The sequence below is a fragment of the Leuciscus leuciscus genome (assembly GCF_965113295.1).
Source record: "Leuciscus leuciscus genome assembly, chromosome: 5".
Classification (NCBI taxonomy): domain Eukaryota; kingdom Metazoa; phylum Chordata; class Actinopteri; order Cypriniformes; family Leuciscidae; genus Leuciscus; species Leuciscus leuciscus.
The window spans coordinates 40,089,024-40,114,538 of NC_138729.1; the positions used below are offsets into that span (position 1 = coordinate 40,089,024).

At 38.1% G+C, this 25,515-nt stretch overlaps 2 protein-coding genes across 4 annotated transcripts in view; both read left to right on the forward strand.

Annotated features, from left to right (window-relative positions):
* Positions 1 to 2,635: 2,635 nt before the first annotated feature.
* Positions 2,636 to 11,247, forward strand: amer1 (APC membrane recruitment protein 1). The gene is made up of 2 exons (XM_082169241.1): positions 2,636 to 2,780; positions 6,713 to 11,247. Exon 2 carries the CDS (start codon positions 6,818 to 6,820, stop codon positions 9,671 to 9,673), a length of 2,856 nt encoding a protein of 951 aa, XP_082025367.1. The 5' UTR covers positions 2,636 to 2,780; positions 6,713 to 6,817; the 3' UTR covers positions 9,674 to 11,247.
* A 5,461-nt stretch (positions 11,248 to 16,708) lies between these two features.
* Positions 16,709 to 25,515, forward strand: part of arhgef9a (Cdc42 guanine nucleotide exchange factor (GEF) 9a) — a 34,478-nt gene continuing 25,671 nt past the window's right edge. The window contains exon 1 of one of the 3 annotated variants that reach the window (XM_082170333.1): positions 16,709 to 16,876. In XM_082170333.1, the coding sequence (XP_082026459.1) occupies positions 16,868 to 16,876 (9 nt within the window). In that variant the 5' untranslated portion in view covers positions 16,709 to 16,867. Of the gene's footprint in view, positions 16,877 to 17,156; positions 17,255 to 25,515 lie in introns of those variants that run through there. The other 2 variants (XM_082170334.1, XM_082170335.1) reach the window with 2 other exon arrangements.

Consider the following 25,515-nt stretch of genomic DNA (forward strand, 5'->3'; position numbering starts at 1 on the left):
ACAACCCAGTTTTAAACTTTTTGATGTTAAAGACCCCCTTTCTAAATAAGGCAGTAAAATTCAATAATAAGCTTGTATATTGTCTTTGTACTTAAACAAGCAAATCTGGAAATAACAATTTTTATTAGGATAACAATTTTTTCTACTCACTATTAAAGTTAGGAAAAAACCAGAAGAGAAACATTTAAATTCTATTAAAATGTATTTGTAAAGTGTTTTTCATGATTAACGTAGTTCAAATTTGGAAACTTTTGTCAACACATTAAGTTTGATAGCCTCATTAAATTTTTTTTTTTTTTTAAATTCTGTAGACCCCCAAGCAATCTCTTGTGGGTCCCCAGTCATGTAAATGTTGGCAAAACTCAAATCTGAATTGCACAAACAAATACCACTGCTTTAATTACCATATTCAAGAGTTGTCCTATGTGCAAAAGAGTATTTCATTTATTTTCATCAATGTCTAGTCAAATGTTACTTATTTTATTGTATAGGCTATTGTTATTATTTTTAGTAATATTAATTCTGGCTCCTTGTCGTATTTTTTCCTGCAGAGGTGGACGAAGTACACAACTTCCTTACTTGAGTGAAAGTACAGATACTACTGGTCAAATATTACTCCGTTACAAGTAAAAGTTGTAAAGACCTATTTTTACTTAAGTATTTTTAAAAACGAGTAATTCTGTACTTTTACTTAAGTATCAAAAGTAAAAAGTAAATGTCAATGCATTGTTTTATTATTGTTGTATGTAATACTTAAAGTACCGTATGCCTCTGAATCTATGCCTGCACCTACCCTCATATCAATATCACATTTATTTCTAGAACACAGTTCCAGTAGTGGGATTGAATGTGAGATTGAATAAGTGCACTCAATAACGTCCACAATGGTTTCGGACACCCAAATGGCTGTTCCTTCAAATATTGCCCTATTTAAAGTTTTTTGGCTTTTAGTATGAATATGTTAGCCTTACTGTTATCTATAAGCTAGAGTGCAAAAAAGTGACAAAATTCGCATTTAGAAAACCAAACCCAACGTTGAAAATGAAAATCAGGTTTATGTCAGAATCCAATGTCAGATTGACGTTGATCTCCAACATTGGACAGACGTAGTATGGCAAGCCGTTTTAGCTTAAATTGTACCCAATTCTTACTAGTTTATTCTAGTAAGAATTCAATTAGAGAGCTCTACAATTCAATTCTTACTAGTAGCAATTACAATTAGAGAGCTCTCCAATTCAATTATTACTAGTAAGAATTACAATTATAGAGCTCTCTAATTCAATTATTACTAGTAAGAATTACAATTACAGAGCTCTCTAATTCAATTCTTACTAGTAACAATTACAATTAGAGAGCTCTACAAATGAATTTTTACTAGTCGTATGTCTCCATTGACTTCCATTCATTTTTAATTACGGAGCTCTACAATTGAATTCTTACTAGTAAGAATTACAATTAGAGAGCTCTACAATTGAATTGTTACTAGTAAGAATTACAATTAGAGAGCTCTCTAATTCAATTATTACTAGTAACAATTACAATTAGAGAGCTCTCTAATTAAATTCTTACTAGTAAGAATGCAATTACAGAGCTCTCTAATTGAATTTTTACTAGTAAAAATATGAATTAAAGATATGTATAATTGCAGAGCTCTGTAATTGAATTAAAGAGCTCTGCAATTACATTCTTACTAGTAACAACTGAATTAGAGAGCTCTCTAATTGGAATTGTTACTAGTAATAATTGGATTAGAGAGCTCTCTATTTAAATTGTTACTAGTAAGAATTGAATTAAAGAGCTCTGCAATTGCATTCTTACTAGTAACAATTCAATTGTAGAGCTCTCTAATTGTAATTCTTACTAGTAACAATTCAATTGTACAGCTCCTTAATTAAAAATGAATGGAAGTCAATGGAGACATATATGACTAGTAAAAATTCATTTGTAGAGCTCTCTAATTGGAATTGTTACTAGTAAGAATTGAATTAGAGAGCTCTGTAATTGTAATTCTTACTAGTAAGAATTGAATTAGAGAGCTCTGTAATTGTAATTCTTACTAGTAATAATTGAATTAGAGAGCTCTCTAATTGTAATTGCTACTAGTAAGAATTGAATTGTAGAGCTCTCTAATTGAATTCTTACTAGTAAAAATGCAATTACGACGAGTAACGCTGGGTACAATTTAAGCTAAAACGGCTTGCCATAGTTGTATTGTGGTTGAAAATGAAAATCGGGTTGACGTCAGAAACCAACATCAGTCGGGTTCTGACGTCAACCCTACTTTTATTTTCAATCAATATCCAACGTCAATCTGTCGTCGGGTTCTGATGTCAATCAGATGCAGGGTTCTGACGTAAACCCGACTTTCATTTCCAACCAAAATCATCCACTGACTGATGTTACTTTCTACTCAAGGACCTTGACAGAATTGTAGTGGAGTAAAAAGTACGATATTTGTCTTTCAAATGTAGTGAAGTTAAAGTAAAAAGTTTCCAGAAAAAATAATACTCAAGTAAAGTACAGATACTCAAAAAGTGTACTTAAGTACAGTACTCAAGTAAATGTACTTTGTTACTGTCCACCTCTGTTTTCCTGCCACTGCTGTGTATGCCATGGATATACCATGGTACTACACTTCCCAAAATGCACGTATCACGGAAACGCCGCCAGCCGCTCCAGCGCTCACTGAACAAAGTGAATCCCAACCGCGAGCTCCTCCAGCGCTGCGCGAGGAGAGAGCACATCACTGAACGCTTGGGCGGAAAAGATGGAAAAATAAGGCGAGTATCGCTCATTTTTCCATCTCTCTGTGTTATTCGCTCTTTCACTGTGTGAGTGGACATGCAGAAGCAGCTGTTTGTGTATCCAAGTTATGTGGATATCAGTGAAGCGGTCGGGAGCTGGTTAGCGTCTGGGCTAGCGCGCGCCAGTTGCGCGTTCATTTCGTAGTGATGGTGTCCAGCTGGGGACACGGTGTGCAATCTGTTGATAGAAGTTTTTTGTTACTAATAATATTTTCAGTGCAGTAATCGGTGTAATTGGTCCATAGGATGTAGTTCTTTGGAGTGCACGCTATCTGTATGTGATTTTCCTTTGTTTATGATGTACATACAGTGAGTGTTCAGGCCCGTTGGTTTCATTCAGCTTTTGTTTTTAGGGGTTTAATCCAGCGGAACTTCACCCACGTTATGTGTTGCATTGCAAGACTTATCACTTTGCTTCATTTGCCTACTCATTTCATAGCTAAACTACACTGCATGATGATATGTTTTATAATTGATGATAGTTGTAACCAGTGGGGAAACTACAGTGCATAATGCTCAGTAAGACCCAATAGACAGTTGTAAACAAAAGGTATCATAATGTGGTACTGTTTTACAATTTCAGTAAAAAAAAAACATTGCAGCCATGTCTTGAGTATTTACTTGAGAATTTACATTTACATTTATTCATTTAGCTGACGCTTTTATCCAAAGCGACTTACAATTGCTATATATGTCAGAGGTCGCACGCCTCTGGAGCAACTAGGGGTTAAGTGTCTTGCTCAGGGACACATTGGTGTCTCACAGTGGATTCGAACCCGGGTCTCTCACACCAAAGGCATGTGTCTTATCCATTGCGCCGCCACCACCAGAATTATCTATATGAGCCCAAGAAATCGTATTCATATATTTGTAATAGACACGTTTAGCCATGAAACTCTATTCACGCTCTGATTGGTTGTTTTAATGTAACGTTCACAGCCAGCCAATCGATTTCACGTATCCATTACCACATCCCTTTGCAACCATGGCACATCCAAATGAATGCCCAAATTCTTCTTATAGTCCTCCGCCTCCCCAGCACCACCTGCCTAGATCAGCAACAGCATATATCCATTAATTGAATGCTCTGTGCATTTAGCAGAAGCAGGTCGCATGCTCTGCAACAGCAGCAACAACAACCATAGCAGCACTGTACCAAATATAGTCAACCAAGGCCAAACCTATGTACATTTCATTTACATTAATAATATGTGTTGTAACCTTTCCTGAGAGTTGTTATGACTGAACTGGGATTAAACATCCTTGGATACGTGACTGTCTACATCTCCCAGTTAAAAAGTTTTACATCAAACCAAATGTTTACACATTCCCGCAGGTAGTGCAATTAAAAAGTGGGATATTCCCGCAAACATTCACGCTATAACATGTTTAGATAAGTAAATTAACAGATTATCAGAGCAAATCAGTAATTTAAAAAACTTTTTGTGAGACGTGAGTGATTCAGTGGTGGTGCATCTTCTCTCTCCTTCTCTCAAAATGTGCATCGCATCTGCACTAAAAGCGAGCTGCATGTTGCGAAACAAGACTTTTACTTGCATTCGGGCCAGTGTTGCATCATCACTGAAGATTATCATTTACACATCGTTTTAAGGGTTCGTTTACACAACAACAATGTACTAAAAATGTAAAAGTTTTTCCTTTGCTTTTTTCACGTACAGATGACAACGTTGTCAAAAAGATCCCCATTCACAAGGATCTGCAAAAACTATTAAAAATGCTGTATCATGCAATGCATGCCAGGCCAGTAGTTCGCAATGTCACTTTGTAAAGAAAAACTGTGCGCCTATAGACTGTCACTGAACACGTAGGCATATTTGTAGTTTACACTGAGACAATAACTGTATCGTTTTCAAAAACTTGTACTTTGAAACCTGTTTTCCTCCTAAACGACATTATGTAAATGGCCCCTAATTCTTGCCATTTTAAACATTCAGGGGTCCCTACAAAAATGTGAATTTGTGAAAACGGTGATGTCATGTTCAGTCTAGGTGTGTAGTTTTTCGTTATAAACTGACCTCACCAAATACTGGCCTGGCATGCATAATATAGCGTTTTTAATAGTTTTCGTGGATCTGTGTGAACGGGGATTTGTTTAAGGAAAAAGGAAAAACTTTTCAGCTTTTAGTACATCGTTGTCATGTGAACTTTCCCTCAGTACCCTTGCGTTCTCCAAGAGATTGTTGTTTGTGCGCTCTCAGCCAAAGCGTGCATACATAAAGCCGCCTATCAAACAGCTTGAGAGTGTCAAATTCACTTATTTTTCGTGGCTTATTATGCTTAAATGGTCTAATACACACAAAATTGTCAAAATGCCTGTCTCGGCGAGTATTTACGTAAATAGTAATTTTAAGTCTTAAGTGAATGTAAACAGTTGAGAAAGAAAACGCATGTCTAACAGTATAACCGTCGCCTCATCCAGGAGATTCCCTCTTCCATATGTAAAGCGCTTTGAGTACCTAGAAAAGCGCTATATAAATGTAACTAATTATTATTTATTTTTATTATTAAATTGGATATGTGCAGCAGCCTAATATGTCATTTATGTTAAACAAAGAATAAAATACAAATAAAAAAACAACTCTCACTGCTCTTGGCTGAATACATTTTGTAGTTTTAATAAGTATGAATCTTTATTTAATTTATACAGTTAAGACTATGCAGAGCTATTTTATATTGGTTTTTCATGTTCTGTGGTATTTCTTACCTAAATACTACTGTTAGACCATAAAAAAGTAAAGCGCTGTTTATTTCATTTGTATGTTTATTCTATTGTGTTTATTTGTACTACTGCTTTTAATTAGTTTATTTGTTTTTGTTTTATTACTGACTCTTTACTTGTCTTTTAGTTTAAAGTTTGAAATCAAGCTTTCCTGTGCTGTGTGTAAGCTATTGCAACAAAATTATCCCATTGTAATGTAAACTCCCCCCTTAAATCCCCCAAAGAGTCACCTAAGGGAATTCCCCCCTTTTTTCTGAAATTAAATTCAGGCCCTGCCTGATAAACACAATCAGTGCATTAAAGGCACTTTAACTGTTTTCTTCATAATGGTTTTTATGGAGGAAAACACTTGATGTGAAATTGTGCAGTGTGCACATTGTTTTTAGGTTCTGGGCTCTTCTTGCCTGTTATTATGCATTTTCTATAACATGTATGAATTTTGGTCAGTCAGTACAAACTCAGAGTGAGTTGGTGGCAGGATTATACTTTGTTCGTAGGGATTAAAACTCAGTTTTCAAAATATTTTATCGAAAAGTCCCAATATGTCATAACCTGTTAGAGCGACTGGTGACACTTTGTTTAACTTTGTTTACTTTTACTATGTAGACTACTGCCCAATGCCCATACATCATGTTTACAAGGTAATTTTGTCATCATCATTGAGCTGTGAAAACAGCTATCTCAATCACAGATATACAGTACAGATGCATCTTTCAGTGTTTGAATAAAAGTATTGTACATTTTGTGGCAAGCTTCGCCCCTCAAGTTTGAATGTTGCCTAGAATGTTAGTAGGATCCTCCATGTACAGTATACACAATATTATTATATCTCTGTCTTATTTTCCAAGGGCTCTGCTGTGTGAACACAATGTTACCACAATTTAAGATAATGTTACAAGTTAATGTTTACATTACATTATTTTTGAGGCAGGCATACATTCAGAGGTGTTTAAAATGCTGGAAGAAAAACCTATTTAGCAGCTAAAGAAACGTGACATTTCATAAGATCAATGCGTTTAAAAAAAAACAAAACAAGTTCATTTATTGATTAAAAAATGGTCTTTAATTGATCCCCAAAGAACATCCATTCTTAGTTCTGTTTTATTTATTTATTTTATTTTATGGACTGTTTCTAATGGTTTGTCTTTAACTTCTGTTTCTTTCACAGGTATAACATGCCTGATAAACACAGTCCCTGTTCCTTTCAGCCTGCCTCTCAGGAAGGAGAGTTTACCACAGACATGCTCCATTAGCCACAGTGATCTGTGTCACTATGGAGACCGCCACAGGAACTAAGGTTGTTGGTGTAATAGGGGGTCCACAGCCAGACTCCATTTCCCATGACACCCCTCAACCTCAGTCACCCCCTTCTGTGAAAATACGGAAATCGACTTTCAAGTTTTTTGGTGGTCGGAAGAGCATCTGTGTTCTGCCCAACTTTTTCAGTGGTCGTGGTAGAAGTCAAAGAAAGGGGTCGTCAAAAACAGGTGTAACAAAGAGCCAAACATATGATGGAGTGAGCAGAGGATGCTGGGAAGATTTGGGCAAAAGTAGCGGTGAAGTGGCCTCCGGAGACTTTGAGTTCTGCACCTCCAGTGAACCTCAGAAATCATCACAGGAGGACCATGGGAAATCTCAGTCTCTACCACGGCAGCGCAGAGGTCTTCGGAGTCTGTTCAGCAGCATTCGGAGACACAGGAAAAACAAAAATGTCGAGCTAGAAAAGCATGAGGCACTTGAAATGTCTACAAGCTTCCAAGCCGAAACAGTGCCTGGTGCCATGTCAAGCGTCAGTGACCGTAGCGATAACCATGGCGCCAGTCAGGGTGAAGAGTTGGTGCCAGATGTGCCTAATCAAACCGCAGGCAGTGAGTGTAAACTGCCATTGGCTGCCACTGAATGTACGAAAGATGTAACGCTAGTGCCTGAGAAACGGAAGAGCAGAGTAGAGCTGGATAAGAGGAAGAGAGCAGAAGAAGAGGAGAAGGGGGAGAGGAAGCAAAATGGGAGACAGGAAGGACTGACAACATATCAAAAAACCTTAGGTGCTGAGTCAGAACTGGACCGATTGGCTGAGCAGAATGTGAACGTTCCCGATGGGGAGCCTCCTGCTGCATCCTGTTCTTCTGAAAACTTAATCTTTGGTGATGTTTCATCATTGAAGAGCTTTGATTCACTGACAGGTTGTGGAGACATCATTGCAGACCAGGATGACGTCAGCGTCGCTGAGAGCTCAGTGTCTGCCGAAAGAGGCAGCCGAAACGCAGGAAAACGGAGCTCGTGTTTTGTCACATATCAAGGTGGAGGGGAAGAGATGGCAACTCCCGATGAGACCGATGCAGATTACTTGCAGAGCTTATGGGAATCTGAAACTAGTAATGAAGTCTGCTACATCCCCTCAGACATGGGCTCGGATAGCCCTTCTCTCACCCCTGATCAGCAAATGAGCTCCATCCGTGCCACCTCCGACAGCAGCCCACTGGGATGCACAGAAACGGCCCTCACTCCTGCTGACCTCTTGAGCCCACAGAGTGATCGGCAGGAGTCGGTACCCAACAGCGATGAGGGATACTATGACTCCACCACGCCAGGAATGGAGGAGGAGAGTAGAGAACGTCCACACCAGGAAAGGCTTCCACGGGACAGCTACAGTGGTGATGCCCTTTATGAACTTTTTGAGCCTGATGATCGCCTGATCAGCCCTGCTCTTCCTCCGAAGGATGCCCACTTGCAGGGCGACAAGAATACAACAAACCCTCTGTATACCCTGGCATCAAATGCTCTTGAGACCGGAACCATGGAGACGGAGGAGGAGCGTCTGAGCAAGATCCAGCATGCTCTTCTGTGCTGCGAGTTTCAGAATCTCAGAAGCCCATCCAAAGATCAGCTTCTGTTCCATGACGACTCCTTCTACAATGATTCAAGCATGCCCGCAGTCGACACTGGTCAGACAGTTTTGGGAGAAGTTATCAATCAGCACTATCCCCAATCACCACCGAGATCCCAGACTGTAATAGAGCCAGTCCCTCTCAGCAGGGGGCAGATTCAGGAGAGTCCATTGTTTGCACCCCGTGCCGATTCGGGGTTTAGTTCACATGCCACCGACACAACCAGACCGCAGCCTCAATCTGAGGATCAAAGCCCATTACTACCCACCAGAGGCTGCCGCCAATCCCAAGAAGAGCTGATGGTCTGTTTCTCCCAAGCGCTGGTAGATTTCACAAAGAACACACGGCATTATCGCAACTCAACTGAGAGTCTTGATGGCTCAGAGTCAAGTTCTCCTTATGGCCCGAGTCTGAGTGCCCTGCCCGCCATTGTCACGTTCGATGTGGTGGACATGGAAAATGAGGGTGAGTGTGAGCAGCAGACCGAGCTTGTTGAGGAAGAGGAAGAGTTGGCTTCTCCTTACGAACCCTTTGAGGATGATGGCTGTTACCTTCAGCAAGATGCCTTTGCCGAGTGTGACCAGCGTACTTTCGATGCCTACGAACAAAGTCTGTTGCTCAGTAACACTTGGGGCATCGCAAGCCTTCCTCGCCACCTCAGTTTGGGTCGACCTTGTCCACCAGTCCCTGCTCCATTAGCACTAAATCGACGCAGTCGCTCTCTTGACACTGACTGTCTGGAGTTTAAGACAAGTGAGCTTTACACAAGCGTTACCAACTATGACTCAAAGGGGGCTGTTTTTTCACAGCGTAGGACTACTGATTCTAGTGATATGCCGTTACCGCGACAACCCTGCAGGGTTACTGTTGATAGTTGGAGGCGGGGCTATGGCCGGGGTTTTGACTCCAACTCTTCTCAGCAAGAAACGAATTTGCCACATGTGAGCCAATCCACTGTAAGACCTTCACATCTCCCCCTAAAGAACAACTGCCATAATCCTAATCTCCCTGGTGCCACTAGAGCGGATAGTGAGAGGGAAATATTGTTTGCTGGAGGTGATGCGCTTTATCCCTGCAGTTATCCCCCAACAGGCACGCAGTGGAAGAATCGACCTGTCGGAGTCACTCAAGGTGTGCCTCATCTTCGCTCTGAGCAATCCGCAGACCGTCGAGAAATTACCATGAAGAACAGGAGGGGAGAGCTTGAGGGTGGCTTCACCCCTGCTACACCCAAATTATAAACAATCTCTCTCAATCAAAATAAAACAATAATACAAATAGACAAGTCTCGTCACCAAAGACGATGCTGGATGTTTACTGACATTCTTGAATTGTCACACACACGCGCACACACACACACACACACACACACACACACACACACACACACACACACACACACACACACACACACACACACACACACACACACACACACACACACACACACACACACACACACACACACACACACACACACACACACACACACACACAGTAGTTGCTGTTACTGCCGGATAAGCTATAGTTTTCTTTTGTAATGTACTGTGTAGTTTTTGAGCTATTTTTAGTTTTAGTATTTGTACCTTGTGTGTTACAGCATTATTCAGCAGGTGCTGTCTATATAGATGCCATATTGCTTTGCCTTTATGTAGCCAGGTATTGCCATTGAAATTTATCCATTTTGTTTGGATGTTTTGGATATGCTATAATTATATTTGCAAAAAAAAAAAAAGACAACAATGCTACAAATGACTTATTTTAGCATAAGAATGAAAACCTTCATTAGCACATTGAAACCAATATCATCTTAGAATCCTGTTCAAATATCAAACTTAGTTTGAATTGGTGAACAAATAATTTTAATACAACACTTTTTTTAATTAAAAAAAAAGCTATGTTTCAAGGTTTTAATGTTTACATCTTGGAACATTTTAAATATCTTGGTTAGTTTGCCTCACGTTTATTTTCTAATTTTATATGGTCATGTTTGTTTTTGGCATAGCACAGACTACATTCATAGGACTGTTAAATCACATCTGCCGTATTCAGTGGTATTTTGGCCAACACCCCTGTTACACTTCTGTACACTCTATTTACTGAAGACTCAAGGATATGTGTGTAGAATCTGGTTTATTTCCTTTTTGCTGCTAAACAGTATGTGATTAGTTGGGAGAACATAATGTACTGTATTCACTGTATGGATATTTGCATATTTGAGTATTCTCTGCATTCATGAGAATCAGATCTGGCCCAAAGTCTTCAGTAAATGTGATCTATGTAGGCTAGTTGTTAATCAAAGGGTACTATCTTCAGTCATTTGAGACAGAATGTCAGTAAAGCCTTTAATGACGTTATGTGATTGTTCTCTGCTGTTGTCCTACAGTCACAATCATCTACCCTCATCAGAATGCCAAAGTCAGCTTAATGGACTTACCATTTTTAGCTAGAGCTTACATTCAGCTTTTAAGAATGAACCAACCTTTGTGTAACCTTTGGAATCTAGTGCTGTTCTATAATGTTTTATTCTTTTTTTCTTTTTGCATTTGGTACATTTGTTGCATTTGGTGAAAATGCCCCCCGCATTAGTGAAATTAGAAAACCAAAATCATTTTATGTGTGCGTTTTGTTTAATACACAAGGATGTACATGGACAAAGAATGTTAGAACATCTCAGTAAGACTTAACTTTCATTAGCCTCAATGTTATCATTTTCAAATAAGTTTAAAAACATATCAACCCCATAGTTACCCTGACACAATCTCTTTCCACACAGGAATCAACATTGACTGGAAATAAACCCTTCAGACAAACACTTAAGAAGTTTGTGGATTTTTTTTTTAGTACAGTCAGAAGTGCTGGAGTTTGCTACAGCAGTCGTTTGCGAGTAATGCAGCTTTACAGATTTGGCCTTTTTGAATGTAGTGTCGGTAGAAAATCAAATTTTTTTTTTAACTCTTGAGTATGCTTAAACAAAAAAGAAAGTTATTTTGTAAATGCTTTGCATTGCAGATTTTCAAGAGCGTTAATATAATATTGTATATATTAATATAGTATAATATGGTTATATGACAGCATAAACGTGTAACTGTTTGACCTACCAAGACTGTAATGTCTGTTTTAATGACGAAAATGAGGAATGTAAAGTCATGACCTTTACCAAACCAAACTGTATGTGTACGTGACCAATCATTGGCTTTTCTCATGCACTGACTTTGTGCACTGTAATTTTCTTTGTTTGAAAGCAATTGCTTGCGTAGAGAAACACTAACTGGGCCAATGCATCACAGATGTGGTACTTAGGGAAAACAGCATTGGTCGATGGCTTATTATTTTCTGAGCTGTAAGGCATTTGCCTGATTAGCAATGCTGATGCTTTGTTTGATTGACAGGTGGTCTCCGTTCTAAAATCAAGGAGACTCCAGTTGTCATGGAAACTGCTTGAAGCTGTCGTGCACGTCTTACCGTTATGAGCTGGGGAGGAAATAATAAATGTAGGCAGTTCGTGATTGACAGCAAATGATGTGTCATTGTCTTTCGTTCCCTCCCCGCTCGCTTTTCCCTTGTATGTGCGTTATAAATATAAGAGAAGGAATCAGGCATCAGCGATCACTTCATCACATCACATCAGGTTTTGGCTCCCTCTACTGGTGAAATTGTGTCTTACTACTATGTATCGAACCTTAAGACTGCACAATACAGAAACATTTTGTGCAGATGTCATAATCTATTTGGTGGAAACATTTTACACTATCAAACAGAAGGAGCACTTTATTATTCAAAAAAAAATATATACTGTATATATATTGAAAATCTTAGATTTTTTCCTTTTAGTTAATTCTTATGTTTGTCCATTTGTAGGCCTTAGTATGGTTACATGTGTAGACAATTTAGTATAAATTTAGTGTCATGTGACTGTTATTGTTACCCTATCACTCATTAAATTAATCCAGTTCTATAAAGTAGCCAGATTTACGCATTTAGCTTCATTTATTTAGCATTTTGTCACACTGGAAAAAAGAAAGAAAGGTTGCTGCCTGAAATTTTTAAGTTCAATCAACTTGGATGTTTGTCATTTCAATGTAAATTACATTAAACTGACTTGAATTAAATTAGTTGAATCTTGTATAACGTATAAAAATAAGTTGAAAATTGCTTCACTTATTTTGATGAGTTAAAGCAATGTAAAAACTTCATAACTTATTGATCATCATTTTTTACAGTGCAAAGCGACATACAACTGAGTAATGAAATAATCTTTTTTAAAGATTTTAATGTATATATATATATATATATGTATATATATATATATATATATATATATATATATATATATATATATATATATATATATATATATATATATAAGCATTTAGAGAATATTGTAATGTAAAACATTGTCTTAAAGTGAGATAAAAAAAAAAAAAAGAAACCAAAGTTTTCTTTTTGCTCAAGATGTCAAAGAGCTCTTATTTTTCCTATGGGGTGAGTCTGCCATTCCATTAGAGGGCACTCTCACCTAAAAATACGGCTGAAACAGCAGTAGTGCTTTGATTTTGTGTGTAGTTCTGGTGCCTAAGAACTTACAAAAGCTTAGTCATGCAGGTGAGTCACAGCGTGGACAACTGATGTAGATTTATGGAAATAAAGTTTCAAAGTTGAACTTCAGACAGCATTTGAACTGACTATACTGTAGATGGGCTTGTCTGTTTACTTTCTCTGTCCTGACCTCAACCAATCAGCATGCAGAATTCCATTGCATCACTGCAGGATGCACTCACAGGGTTCCTATGCAACTGCAATATTTTCTTACAAAGGGTGAAATCACATTATTCAGAGTTTATTTACTGCCCGCTCAGCGCTTTTGAAATGTTTTTCTCGGCTCTACTGTGGGGAATGACAGTCATGTTGACATTATCAACATGTTTATTTGATTTTAAACAGATGGCTGGTTCACTAAACTCTGTTACAAGTGCACACTGTAAGGTCATTTAAAGAAAGACGTATTCCACAAGACCCACGCTAGTTTTAGACCACCAGATCTGTACTGTGGCCAGATTTTAATATGACCTATTTCCACATGGTTTGCGTGTGCATATTGATGATTCCTCCATTGGCACGGAGCTGTGTGTGATGAGTCTCTTTCTCAGGAGAGAGTAGGCCTATATTACATAAGCCTTCAGTCTCTTTCTCTCGCTCCCTTAACAGTCCTGGCATTCATCCCAGATGTCATGCACACACATGGGTATTGCAGAGTTTGTAGACAAGCTTGTACTTTTGCAATTATTGCAATTGTCTCTGATTTCTTAATCTTGAAAGGGAAAGAAACTTCAGGACATGGAACCATATTCTTGGACAATACCCAGCATGGTATTCTTTGAAGTACTTCGAAGAACCATGTGATTAAACAGTGTATGCATTTGGAGATCATTTAGTACCAATCAAAGTGCTTAACACTATGTTTTAGAAGTAATTTTAGATTTTTACTAGTAATTTAATAGTTTTAAGATTTTTAGGATTAAGCTAACAAATCATGCAAATAAGCGGTGTGTGAATATGGAGATCATTTAGAACCAAAAGTGCAATTGTACTGCAATTGTACTAACTTTCTGTAAAATCCCTTTTGTGTACTGCTTTGTACTAAACTTTATAAGTATTTTTATGCCCGGTTTCACAGACAAGGCTGTCTGAACTGAAAGCAACTTGCACTGACATATCTTAAAATATGTCAGTGCCATTGTTTTTTCCTCAAGATGCACACCATGCTTTTTCTAAGGTACATTTTAAAAAAGTTACTTAAATGTCTTAATTGAACTAAGGCCTAATCCTGATGGCTTAATCTAAGCCATGTCTGTGAAACCAGGCCATATATTTTTATCAGTAATATAATGGTATTTTTGAGATTTTAGGTTTAATAGTAGTAAAAATCACTTTCTTAAAATCATCCATATCTCTGGAAATGACATTAGCCTGGCGCTCAAGACTTCAAAACCTCCTTTTATCTATAGATAGAGCAAGACTTCCACATTATAAAAGCAAATATAGCTTCATGTTTTATTTATGAAAGTTTGTGCTCTCCTCTCAGCTGATTTATTCATGACTCAAAACACATATGCCACAAAATACACTATTCTAAATAGTGCTCTGGGAATGAGGTAAAGCTTATGATGACTATTTGTGTCCATATAAGATGCCTAAAGGTTAAAACTGCATGGAGAGAACATATTGTCTCCAAAAGCTTTTATACACAAACATTCCCACTCCCTCTCTGTTATACACGCATATGCTCCGAACTATTGAGTCCATTAGTGACATCCCAACTCACACACTGTCCTGCCTTGGTTTTGCTATGAATAAACTCTTACGTCTGAAAGAGCTGCATCACAGGAAACCTCGGGACACAGAGAGGGAAGCTGTGATCCCCCCGAATGCTTGTTACATCATCTCTCCTGCTTCATTGCATAATGTAATACAAATATATACAAATTTATATGTGAAAGTCAACTAGAAAGATTGTAACAATAGAACAGCACATCTGGATTAGCAATTCTGGGTCTCTTTCTGTTGTTCTATTTTTCAGTACAGATTTGTGAGATTAGGGTTCATTTGTCTCCCAATCAGTTTATAAATCATGGAGATGTTTTGGCTTTCAGATTATACAAGGAGTTTAAATGAAAAGTTGACAGTGTTTCAGTAGGCATTTCTATTATTTGTGCATTGTCTGGAAATCGAACCATGCATGACCTTAATAAATGTTTTATTAAGGCTTATATAATTAGTATTTAAGCAGGTTTTATGACCTCATTCTGAGAGATATTTTATTCAGCAAGGATGCATTAAAATGATCAAAAATACAGTTAAGGCTTTTACATTGTTACAAAAAATGCTGTTCTTATTCTAGAACATTCTATTCATCAAAGAATCCTAAAAAAATTGTATAATGGTTTCCAGAACCATTTTAAGCAGGATAACTGTTTTCAACATTTACGATAATAACACCAAATCAGCATAATATTAGAATTTTGTATTTCTACTAAAATATAGTATTTCTGAGAGATCATGTGACAATAAAAGACTGGCTGTTGAAAATCCAGCTTTGCCATCACAGGGATAAATAGAAACTATAATAATTAAAAGAATTGTAATAATAATTCACAATATTACTCTATTTTTAGCTTGTTGAACATAAAAGACTTTCAAGAACATAAAAAAATACTGACCCGACCCCACTAACTTTTAAATGATAGTGTATATACAAGCAGCAGCTCACTCTTAACAGAAATGAAGCTGTGATTCAAACATCACATTAATTCTGCAGCTCTTGTGTGGCTGTTTTCTGTGTGATTTCAAAACACACTGTATATAATTATGCCTGATGGCGGAGGGTAATCTGGTACAGCACGTCTCTTCTCACCCATGAGATCAATGTTTTCAGTATCATATTACATTAAGCCTGCGCATGATGTTTAAATAATAATAAACTATTAAAAAATGAATGGTGTCCCTTAAAAAAATCAAATGATGGAAATCAGAGAAAGCTGTAGAGAACTATCTGCATGGTACATAATTAAACACATCTGAGGTACTCAGATTCATATTCAAAGAAACACCTGCATGTTGAATTTATTCAGATTTTGCACAAAATAAATAAAGCTATTTCTGTTATATTCCATTGCAGTGTTTGTTAAAAACAAATTAGTTCACTTTTTACTTTGCCTAGCATGCAAGGCATGCAAAATAATAATAATAATAATCTAAGAAACTAGCAAGATAGCAAAAATTAAGCTGATTTCGTTTGAGAGAGCTATTAGTTTTTACTTTAGTGATATTGTTTTGCATTGGAAGATTATTGGGACCCATTTTTAGTGGTCTCTCTGTCTTACGCATCTGGACACATTGCAGGGTTGTATATTTTGTCAGGCTGTGATGTTCTTGAATAGAGATTCTGTGTGCTGCCTGTTTGCCTCAGAATTACATAAAACAGCACGCAGTTTTGATTTTCTTTTGTTTTTGCTTGTTGGACATTTTCTTTCCTGCATTGAGATGATGATGATGCGAGTTCCCAAAAGCCAATAGATCACCATTATTTTTTTATTATGTAATGTTTGTAGCCTCCTCAATATCAAAGTGAAGCACCCCTTCTGTTGACTGATGGTTGGGTCCTCAGTATGTGTGTATGTGTTCTGTGTGCACAAGCGCCGCCCATACTTCAGCTCTTTTCATAGAGAGAGAGAGAGAGAGAGAGAGAGAGAGAGAGAGAGAGAGACGCAGACTCCCACCTCGCCGTGAGAAAGGAACAGTGTCTAAACGGACGTGCGTTTCTCTTCCATACACCGCGCGTTGCTCACGGGGGCGCGGATACAGGGTTGCAGCTGGCGTCGGGGGCTCGAACCTGCGGAAAGGACACTGATCCAGGACCGGGACTGACCCTGAGGATGATGAAGGTGAGGCTGACTGTGATGCTCCCGTGAGCGCCATTCTTCTGGCTTACCGACGGTCTCTGTTAACGGGTAGAAAAATAGAAGGTGGTTTGGTGGGGGGTGGGGGGGGGTCTTTTTGGCGATGGTGGAAATACATGAGCTGAGTAGAGGTCGCGAAAGCGCGAGAATGACATTTCGGCACCGTTCAGTATTTTTTTCCTTTTCATTTTATTCACCAGGGAGGCTGCTAGTTAATGGACGCTCCCCCCTCGCGCCGCTGTCCGTCCGCCCGCGCGGAGAGACTCGCACCGTTCCAGTGCTATGGAAACGGGAGAGATGGAGCGAGCGCGCGACAGAGGGGGATACCCAGCACCTCAGCGCAGCCTCGGGCATGTCAATGACGTTGGTGTATTTTGCGCTCTCCTAAATGTGTCACGGTGTCCGTTAGAAGCTGCTCACCTTTAATTTAAGCGCGACGCGTGTGCGTGCGCCAAATCCGTTTGGTTTTCTTCGTCGTGCGTGATTCTGATGCGAGTTTTCTCGTTTATTGATTATGAGCGACCGGCTTTCTGTAGTCAAGTGCCGGGGCGCGCGCACGCACAAACGCGTGCGTCCTGTTCATTTATTTTTTACAGATACGATCGGCGGTGCGCAGTTTATCCGTGTCAAACGACGAGATTTGTGCGCTAGGCCGGAGATGACGCTAATCTGGCCTCTGTCAAGCGTTCGAGAGGTTAACAAACGTAAAAGCCGTGAAGGGTTGCGGCGGAGGCCGACGTTTCGTTTGAGGCTGTAGGTTTTGTGGAGCTCTGGCAAAATGCGCGAGTGGTCAACGAGCACGTGAAAGAATGCTAACGTATTTTGTTTCCTTGTGGGGAAATACTGAGGTGTGTCCGTGAGCCGATCGCACTGATCACAGGTGCCTGACCACCATGTCCTGAGTGCTCATTCTGCCTCTCACATCTTTCATTTTTTGTGCAACATGCTATTGTCTTTGGTTTCTCTATAGTTAAATAGTTTTATTGAGAATCCAATAAAGATCTATTGATCTATAATCAACACTACACTACACGTATTAGCAATAGAGGAAGCGGGAAGAGTATTTCTCTGTGTTTGGACTTATTGTGAGATAAGCCAAGTCTTACTGCACACCCCATTCATCCAGGGTTTAGGCTATAAACACAGAAGTTGTCTTTAAACGTGTGACATTCCTTTGCATGGTTTGTTCAATCAGATTTCACACACTTTTTATGCAGGTAAATATGGTTGACTGTAGTAGGGGAGTGTTGTAATGAATCCTGTAACTCAGTGTTTTTTAGTACAATTTGTCCCACTGTGTAAAATCCCACTTACATTTTACTTTTTTTTTTTTTTACTTTTTTTTTGTGATAATCAAATGTGCTTGTTCAAAAATAATTATTGTGCCGTGCATTTTCATTCTAAATGGGAACATAAAAAACATTTTCGTTTTAAACAACAAAACAAAATGTCAACAAATATGGAAATACATAAATCATAGGCTAAAAACTCATAACTGTTTGTGTGCATGTAATTGTCACAAATATGGCTTGTACACTGTCCCAAATTGTGTGATCTTTGTTGGTCCAAGTTGGAAAATGCTACATCCCTCCTCTTCATCAGACATGATACTTGTAAATCTAGACAAAACTCTTGTGTGGATGTTATATATAAAATGAAGCAAGAGACTCAACTAATTCATGTTATACCAGTTCTGTCATTTAACATGATTGCAGGTCAAATTATAATTCAGATGTGCAATACCAAATTTTTTTGGGGTCCTGTAAATTTTTTATGTTTCTTGACAGAGTCTAACAGTTTTCTCTTTCACCTCAGAACAGTGATGGTCATGTATGATAGGGATTTCACCATTTCTAATAGGTTAAACCGATGGTGTTCCAACATGCTTATCCTTAACCTGGCCCCTTCTAAAGGACAGAAAGGCGTATTCTCATTAAAGATGATTACGGAATCACTGTCATCAGCTAAAACATGAATCAGCTGAATCATTCCCTTGAACTCATGTAGCTCAAACTGTCAGTCTTAGTGTTTCGTGTGTTCACGCTGCAAGCACATTTTTGCAGACCTGGGGTTTAGTTGTGCGTTGGAGCATAATGGTTCGGATGCATCCCACTGAAGTGCTGAAACCGTTGACTCACTGTCTCTACGGAGAAACAATTTTGCTCCTGAAAACTTCACTGACGACATGCTGCATCAAACTCCTTTGTTGGACGCTGAAAGCCACAATACATCGTCTCTAAACATCTTTCATTTTTTAAAAAGCCTTTAATGAAGGAAAAGAAGGTTTTGCACCAATGTCTCTGTAAACTGATTCATTAGCTGCTCTGTTTTCCTTTAAGCAAAGTACACATGGCATATAACTTGTAACTGACATTTGACATTATTTTTTACATAATTCTTGTAAATAAAAATAGAAACACCAGACATGTAAACATATTGTCACACGTAAAGAGGTTGTTCACACACATCGCAATTATGCATTGAGACATCAGTTGGCACTGGTGTGGGAAGTCGAACGCTTACTGTCATTCTGTATTGCCAGGCTATAGCAGGATATTTCCCCTTTGCATTAGCATGCAGTCCTTCTCTCCCAACAGATCTGATGTACCTGTTAATGGTGAAGGGAAGTCAGGGAAGTGTACTGCCAGTGCAAGCAAGTGACTTCGTCTTAATGTTGCAATTGACGTAATATAGTTTGCGTTATATGCCCTAGAGACAGATGCAGTCTTTTAGTTGAAAATCTTGAGCGTATATGCGCATGTTGGCGTATTCGTTAAAACGGAATCTTACAGACTCATTTTACATCCTACTCTCTAGACGCCAGCAGCCTCTAATCCTGTCCTCTGTAGCCATCTTAAAATGCACTGGATTCAGCTCCGAAACTCTTACGTAAAAGGTGATTGCAGAACAAGTATGGTGGTTCTTTAGATAGTATGGAGGTTCTGATCTCATGGTGCACATTATAGGGGTGCGTTCTGACCTTTCAAATCAGCGACTTGAAGTTTCAGGACGGTTCCACAGAGCTGGTGCACGACATTCACATGGAGAGGCATGTGCATCCAAAAATATGACTACGTAAGTGCGGGAAAGAGTGGGAAAACCAAGAGAATGGCCAGATTTAGAAACATCTGCACTGGGAGCGTGGGCTGGGAATCCACCCACCCACCTACACACACACACACACTCGCACACACAGCGGCTTCATGTGAGCTGTATCACACACGTATCTTTTGCATCTTTCATGGCTGAAAGGCTTTTGTGCATTTCTCTGCTTGTGTTTGTTTTAGGAACCGTGTGGGCAGGCAATGCTGCATGGGTTTAAAGCATTTATAGTCTAAATTTAGACCTCAAGAAAAGTGCAAAATGTTTTATCAGGATGATTCATATCAGAATGTGGAGGGAATAACAGGCTTAAGCAGCATCATACGGCTAAGCAGCTCAAGAGTAGAATAGTTCCTTAAAACATTCGGTTCATAATGTTACTTCGCTGTCTGCACATTTCGTTTCTTTTATTCTCTCTCTCTGCGAGATATTATGAGAACTAATAGATGTATGAGTTTGTTTGTGTGTGTATCCAGTTATGAGAGCTTAATCCATAGCGTAGCAGTCTATTTTAATGCAATCTCTCTCTCTTCCGCTCTTTTCCTTTCTCTCTCCACTTGCTTTCTCCAGTTCTCCCTCCTAGACTCCTAGCCCACTGTACTCCGATTACATAATCGTCCTCCCCAGTCAGGTGTGTGTGCGTGTGTGTCTGTGTTGAGGCAGCCATGCTAGAAGGATGCCATGCTATATTCCTTTGAGTTATAGGGCTGTTCTGTCTGTAGTGCAGCAGTGATGATGCTGAATGAACAAGGCACTTCATGTTCTGTTGAGACACCCAAAGCTCTTTATTTCATTGAAGGGAACCTGGATGGAATGATGGCAGTCAGTGAAAACTGAAATGTTGACCTATAGCAGCTGTTTCCTTCAGCAGCTGGAATGCCAGATGTTGAGGTATACACCCCCTTGATTGTTTTTAGGCCTCTGTTATGCTGTTTGTCCAAAGAACGGTAGCTTTCTTAGAGCAGAGAATGTGCTGACATCTGTGCAGAGCTAGTGAAGGGACTATTTCCTAGTGAATCATTAAAAATGAAAGCTGTAACAAAACTGGTTTGAAACCTGAATCTGTCCAGATTCAAATGAGGCTCATGAATAGCTAGAACAGAAGAAATGGCTGCTCCTCACAGAAAGTTTAATTAAAATTTGACTTCGAATGACAGGACGAGGAATTTATTTAATTGCAACTCAAAGATATTCAACACAGGTATTCTGGGAATGGAGTTTTCTTCCACCACGGTTCACAAAAGTAAATGTATTAAACTTGATCTATCTATCTATCTATCTATCTATCTATCTATCTATCTATCTATCTATCTATCTATCTATCTATCTATCTATCTATCTATCTATCTATCTATCTATCTATCTATCTATCTATCGTACTGGCCAAAATTTTGCTAAACTTTCAAACAAGTCTACATGGACAAACTTTGCTTTTATAGTACAAAATTTCAGTCAGTTTAATTCTACTTTCTTACATTCACATTTCTTACATTTAAATTGCAGTTCTGATTCCACATTGTACCTCAATTCAAATTCAAGAACATGAATTGTAATTCAAAAGGCATTCTCAATTTACGTTTGAACCCAGACATGTAACTTTTATCTAAAGCCAGAACACACCATTTCTGCTGAGAAGACAGAATTGTCTAAAACAGAAAGTCAAACTCATCTCTCGCCAGTTGTCAACTGTAGGGAAAGCTCAGTGATTTGGGTCCAACGTTTAACAGATGCCCATTCAATTAAACCGTGATCCACAATCAATTTAATGAGTGTGAGGTCTGGATGTTGGCTGAAGGATGCAGTGTTGTAGATGTGTGCACCAAGGCATTCACACAGAGAAAGAGTGACTGAGCAAGACAGGAGAGGAAAAGAGGAAGAATGTTCCTGAGTACAGTTCATTCATGCAGGAATAAAGGCAGGAGGAATGAAGAGTCGACAGATAACACACACACACAAAGTCAAGGCCCTATAATGCTAGTGTTACTGTACTGCTGTATTCTCACTGTTTATGAACAGAATGCCTCTGTTTGGCTCTTAGAGACACTGTTTAATCCCGCTAAATTCATCACCATCCAATCTGATAATCTTAGAGGCTGTTGCATCATTTTATCATTTGTGCGGTGTAATATTTCAGTGTGTGTTTGATAGCCTACAGCTCTGATACAAACAGTGCCACATAATAATATCTTGCGTGAGAATAAGCTGTGGATGAATTGGGATGTTTAAGGGTTGTGATCCTCATCAGCTGTTCTCTTTTTCTGTTCTAGTGTGATCTGATGCTAGCTGGGACAGGAACACAGCTTTTCCACTGCAGTTTTTCTGACTGATTTGCATAATCCTACTGCCTACTGTTCCCTTTAGAGAGAGAGAGAGAGAGAAAGAAAAAAGAAACACGTTGCAACATTATTGAGACTGCACTGAGAGATGTTTCTCAAATTAATATTTTGTTTTAACTTAATAAATCTAACTCATTCATTTTCCTGACATTAGTGATGAATTGGTAAAAACTTCATCTCACTGTAGTGATCCAAGAATTGACGAGTGAGATTATAATAGAAGCATTGGAAGAAAATATGTTTATGACTTTAATTTAAACATATGAAACAGAGTTGTTATATAGCATTTTATTAGGTTAAAATATGTTGAACTATTCAGTCAAGAGTTTTAAATGTATTTTAGGATAATGGGATTGTGGAAATTAAATGTTTTAATCAAAAGCTTAATCAAGGAACAAATGAACAAACTGAACTGTGACTTGTGAAATTATAAGAAGTATATTTTGGACACAATATAGCCAGTAGCTTTGTCTGTTTTTACTTAGCCAATGAAAATAGTTCTAAACAAATGACAGCAGGATTAACAACAGCAGAGCATCACCTAGCAACACACAGTTGAATGAATCAGATTAGTAAATCTGTTGAGTGAATGATTCAATGATTCACTCACCTGGACAGTATGTTTCGTTCCTGAATGAAGCAGCGTTTTTGAACAAATCGGTTGAATGAATAATTGAGTGATTCATACATAGGCGGTCACTTGTTGCCACATTTCTTGGCCTGTACACAAAGCTGTCGAGCACGTTATACAGATACAGCCACCATAGCCAATTAGAAACATGTACAGGACACAAGTAATGCATTTGCACACACTCAGATACATATCACCTCTAGAAAAGATTCTGTACAGTAGATAAAAGGAATACTGATGGAGCGATAATTCAAACCCTTAAAGGCTGTGTGTATCTGTAGGTGTGTGTGTGTGTGTGTGTGTGTGTGTGTGTGTGTTCAGTAATTCAGTGCCCTGTACACACAAACAACAGATTTCAGTAATGGGGTTTAGATATCAGATCAGCAGAGAACTCTCGCATTTACCCACAGTGTGTTGTGACACTGAGATAACAACTGCCGTGGTGTGTATCAAATGCAGTTGCTATATACAAATCAAACAGATTTTACTCTTTCTGCTGACAACATAACATTTGTTTCTTTTTAAATGCGCAAAAAAAGAGAATTTTTTACAGCCTGGCTGCCTCTGAGAGAGAGAGAGGAAAACAGCCTGGAGTTGTGGGGGTGAAATCTTGGAGCTGATTATGTATGAGTGTTTCTGTGTAGAGAATTACCCTGCCATCATCTCAAGTCGCTGTCATGGGCCTGTATATGTTAAAGTCAGCAGGAAGCAATACTATAACGCATCTCCTCTTTACTCAAGCATGGAAGCCATGGTTACTCAAGCACAGCTTCTGTATAGCTCTGTGACCTTGTACATTGCAACTTCCTTCCTATATGAACACAAAAGAACCGTGAGAGCCAGTTACATTCATGCACAGTTTAGTTATGATACAGAAATACAGTATATGGGAAAAAAATGTATCCATACTTCTTAATTTTGGAGGTGTAGCCCTACCTTACAGCTAATACAGCCAAGTATTTATGATAGAGGACTAGAAGCTGCACTTTCTTGACTTTCAGTTTTGAAAATAGCTTTTTAAAGGCAATCCCAAGATCGCCTGGTGAACTGCCTTGCCTTAAAAGAGTTTCTGTATTATCCAGTACAAATTTCTGTATAAATGTACAGTCACAACTGAATGTTTAGAGTGAGTTTGATTGAGGTGTGCTGTTTGAATGAAATTGTAGTAAATAACTAGTCGTCTGACATGTTATTGATGTATGACATATGCTTTGTGGTTTTTTTGACTCTTGTTCAAGAGAACTGCCCTCAGAAATGCTTTTCGCGACCATCAAATAACAGGATAGTTTAATATAGAGTTAAAATGATAGTTTTTATTTATGTGTTATTTGTGTCATAAAAATTATGAATAATGAGCATTTGCATAAATATGTTTGTTGCCTAGAAACAGAATTGTGCGACAGTGGAAGGAAAATGGATGCAATGAACGTGTTTTGAGTCTTTTATTATACACTACAGTTCAAAGGTTATTTTTTAAGTATAATAATAGTATAATTTAAATAATATACTTTTATTCGGCAAGGATGTATTAAATCGATCAAAAGTGACAGTAAAGACATTTATAATGTTACAAAAGTTTCAATTTTAAATAAATGCTTTTTTTTTATTCCCATTCATCAAAGAATCCTAAAAAAATGTAAAATGGTTTCCTCAAAAATATTAAGCAGTACAACTTTTTTCAACATTGATTATAAGAAATGTTTTCTGTGCACAAAATCGGCATATTAGAATAACAATATTTCTCAAATCACAATATTAAAAAAAATCTTGTAAAAATCGTGTTTTTACTGTATATTTGATCAAACAAATACATAATTGTCTCTCAAAACAATAAGTTCAGATCTCTGTACAATTAGTTTCTTCTTCACATGAGATTTGAATTTCTTATTGATTTAAGCAAATTGCATGTGTTTTGGCACATGTGTGCAAAAGAATAAGTATAATTGTCTACAATTTGCAAAATGACTAAATGCACATAACTTGTTGGTCAAAACTGATTCTTAGTGCAATTGTCAAACTCTTCACAACTTGGTGGTCACACCAAATATTGATTTGATTTAGTTTTAGAAGTTAATTGATAAATAAAATCTATTTATGACATTATTTTTAAGTGCCTAAAACCTTTCACCGTACTACAGGCAAGTTTCTTCAAGCGTCTTGGAGACGTTGCCGCAGTTCTTTTGGATTTAGTCTGTCAGTTTTTTTCTGTTTCTTCGTATAATCCCAGACAGACTCGATGATGGTGAGATCAAATCTCTTTGTGGATCATTCCGGCTCTTGTCACTCCTTGTCCATACAAAAATATCACTGGATTATTACAATTAATGGCAAAAGTAATGTTTGGAAATGTAAATTAATATTTACACTAACAAATGTATATTAATACACTACTGCAAAATATATAAATAACTGTCTTAAAACCATTTTTGGGGGGGTGAAAATACTAATGTGCCTAAGACTTTATTGACACAATAACTAGGTTTTGAAGCATGATTGAAATGTTTTGAGTGAGTTACTACGTTTCGCAGACACGCAATAGAGTTCTGATGTTCCAG